Here is a 3,680-nt window from a genome sequence, read left to right on the forward strand (position 1 = left end):
TATATATATATATATATATATATATATATATATATATATAGGCAAGATATATAGAAGTTACGCTAACACGAGTCTTGCATTTCGTAAATTCTACGGATAAATGTTGGATCATGAAATATTCGCTGTGGGAAATATCTAAGGTGTCCAATACGCTTTGTTTGTTCTTACATCGAATTGCAAATTTTTCTAGAAAATCCACAAGCGGGCTCTTGGGACACGTGTTATCGTGCGAAAAAAGTGAACATTTAAAGCCATTCTATAAATTAAATTAAAATTTGTTTAGGAACCGATTTACAAGCGGAAAATCTTTTATCATACGTAAATAGTGAGAACATATGAGAGTGATATCGATCTTCTATTCTTAACAGCGATTCCATAGAGATTTGAGATTTTACGAGATCCTTGTCTGACTAGACTAGATATACGTATGAGAATAAGATACGTTCGCTGTGTCACGTTCTCGAACATAATCAGCCCTTTTTCGCATCAGAGTGCAAAAGAATCAAATAAAGCGTTTCACGATTCTCAAAATGAGTCAGAAGTTTCTTCAGAAACAACTCGTTATTCAAGCCTCGGCCTTCTCTAGCAACTTTCTATGAACTTAACTTCCCTCCTTTTTCTAAGAGAGAGCTACAAGATAAAAACTTCACTTCGTAAAACACTTAGCTTAATTATAGCTTAAGCTTTCTTAGAATAATTTACTACACCAGTGTAACATTAAATTATGATTAATGTCAACCAGTTACTTCTTCAATAAATTATTTTCGATATTTCTCTGTTTTCCTCAAAAGTTTTGTTTCGAAGTCTTCTGAGCAAAGTTAACCGAACATTTAAATTTTGTTATACAAGAAATCTTAATAAAAGATTTATTTGCTAAGTAAAAATCGGATCCTATCGATACTTTACTCTATGATGCATCGACGTCGTTGATAGATGATACTTCTTCTCTTTTTTTATTTTACAGTTATCATTGAGTTGTTACCAATGTTTTAAATAGTATTTTAAATAGCAAGCCGAATAAATGTTGAACATTTAATCATTAAAAATCATATGATTTCGATTGCGAGACCATGTCATACTTTGAAAGAGAATTGTGAGAAGACAATGTCATTATAAGTCTATAATTAACTTCATTACGAATTACTGCCATGTACATACAATAATTGTGACAAGTTATATCTAATTAAAGATAAAATTTCAAAGATTTAGACTGTCAGAATGTTAGAATGCAGTTGTTAATTTTCTGAATTAAATCTCTGCGACACTGGAAATACAACGGGCTGCTTCGTCGGTCCGGACACGAAGAATACCACTTGCAGAACTTAACGGCACTGAAACGTACTCCTTCGCGTCTTGGGTCTGCAACCCCTACTGTCCGTATAAGCCGTATTGCCGCCGCCGCCGCTACCGCCGCCGTCCCGTGGCAAACCTTTACAACCCGGCGCGTAGCGCAGCAGCCCCCGCGAGATAGTGGCAAGTTCCTCGCAGTGACATGGCGACTCGACGACTGGCGCCGCGTCGACGAGTTCGTCGGTCCCCACGTTCACCTCCGTCTCTTCCTCCCCTGTCTCCATCTATTTGTCTTCCACTGTCTCCTTCTCCTTCTGTTATCCATCCCTTCCCCTCATCCACCTCCTTCTCCTCTTCCTCACCTCTCGTTCATTTATCTATTTGTTCCTCTATGTACGTATGTACGGGGTCCGAGTGCCTTATCGCGGCACCATGACGTATGTCGCCGTTATTCGTGTCCAGCATAGCATATCGATGCGCGACGATGCCGGTGTCGGTATGGTGACCCGTATTCTCGCCGGCACGAGGTCGACGCGGCGCTCCTTCAATCTCCGTCGTTGTCCTGGCGACACCTCCCTCTCACACCACCATCAAATTTTGATACCCAAACACGTTCGAACGAGGTGGGATTAGGGCGCGACTGTGCGTACCAGCGAATTAGCACAGCCCGAACATTAATCAGATTCTCTTACCGCAATCAGCAACGTCCTCGTGAAATGTAAATAGCCGGAGAATTAACTTGGATTTTTTTATATGAGATAACGCGATAAACCCTATGCAACGCTTCGTACATAGGGAATATTTGAAAACTGTTGCTGAATGAGTTGTGAAAAAGTACCCCTTTTTGATGAATTGTTTCAGAATGTAGCAAGTTAAACGGTATTGTCAACTTCAAAGGGTTGAATTAATAAGAGAAAACTTTTCTCCCTCAGTTTCAATTGGAATATTACTTTAATAGAGTTTTAATTTGAAATGTTTTATATTAAATTGTGTACATATATATTGTTAAATTCATAATGTCATTGTAATGTCATGTCAATTCAATTTGAGTTATTTTTTAATCATTTTATAGATCTATTATTTAATATACTTTTAATTTAAGTGAAACGTTGAAGTTCAATAATTTAACTCGAGAAAATGTATCTATTAAATTTAATTCAAATTCAGTTTATTATTTACTAAATGCATGTACAGACGTTGTTTACGTTGAAATTAACTATGGAAATGAAAAGATTTACATTTTGGTACACATGGAAGTTAAAAATAACAAAATATTATCTCAAGGAAAAATAAGAAGAATAAAAGAGAACAGAGCAATAGAGATAGAAAGAAAGAAAATAAAAGAATTCTCAAATTATCTCTTATTTTTGAAAAACTGTACAAATTTAAACAATTTACAACATTTTTTATTTACTTTACGGATAAAATATATGTGAATCATCAAGTACTGAGAAATAGAAATTTTGTGAATCAATATAATTTTTTGATATTAAATATTGTTAAAATTTATTTATTTTAATATGTCATTTGAAAATGTATATATATAAACAATAAAAATAATCAAAATATGTTACAATTATATCAATATATTTATCACACATTTATTTTTTATATTGTAAAAATATTTAAATTTTTTACAACTTCATAATATATTACTTATGAATTTGTATCATTAAAAAATTAAAAAAACGAAGTTTATGAAAATAGAACAATAAAACTTTGAAAAACATATCTTTTTCCGTAAAAAGCCCGACAAGAAACAACTATTGCTTGTTAAGAAACAAAATGTTAGTCAAAATTTATTCAGTAACTAAACAGTTTATTAAGAAACTAAATATATTTTATCTTCTTTTCGCGTGGCAGTGCAGTGGCTGGATTTATGTCCACGGAGTGCTGACGTATTTACTCTTATTTCTTTTGCTCAATTTTGCATCCTACATGCAGCTTTCCTACATTCTGCTTTCCGTATTGTTCGTATTCGAAACCTGTATGTAGTTCTTGCATGTGTGTATGTGTGATATTTCGTATTCGAAATCTTCATGCAGTTCTTGCATTGTAAAATTATGTTAATATAGAAGTTGAATAACTAGTTGTATAAATATTTTCATTGTATTTTAATTATGCGATAACATGTTATTTTATTGTAATGTCAATTATCACTCCGATTTCATCTTGATAGGTTTTACAGCAGCAGCAATATTACTGATGGTGCCAATTGTATATTCACATGTTTTTGTGTGTATCTCTGTGTAATTCTTCTCTTATACAATAAATTAAATTAAATCAATAATTTTTAATAAAAATTATTTATATCGCTAAAAGTCTGTTCTACTTTCGGATAAAGTATGCGATAATTTATCTCATGCAACATGTAGGTATATATATATATA

The 3,680-nt window shown here is 33.1% G+C and overlaps 1 protein-coding gene across 1 annotated transcript in view; it reads right to left on the minus strand.

Moving 5' to 3' along the window:
- LOC105623086 overlaps nt 1-1,574 on the minus strand; it is a 5,414-nt gene extending 3,840 nt beyond the window's left edge. The window contains exon 1 of the mRNA XM_012204487.1: nt 1,333-1,574. Within this exon, the coding sequence (XP_012059877.1) occupies nt 1,333-1,574 (242 nt within the window). The remainder of the gene's footprint in view (nt 1-1,332) is intronic.
- Between the last annotated feature and the right edge of the window lie 2,106 nt (nt 1,575-3,680).

The sequence above is a fragment of the Atta cephalotes genome, assembly GCF_000143395.1.
Source record: "Atta cephalotes unplaced genomic scaffold scaffold00052, whole genome shotgun sequence".
NCBI classification, from domain to species: domain Eukaryota; kingdom Metazoa; phylum Arthropoda; class Insecta; order Hymenoptera; family Formicidae; genus Atta; species Atta cephalotes.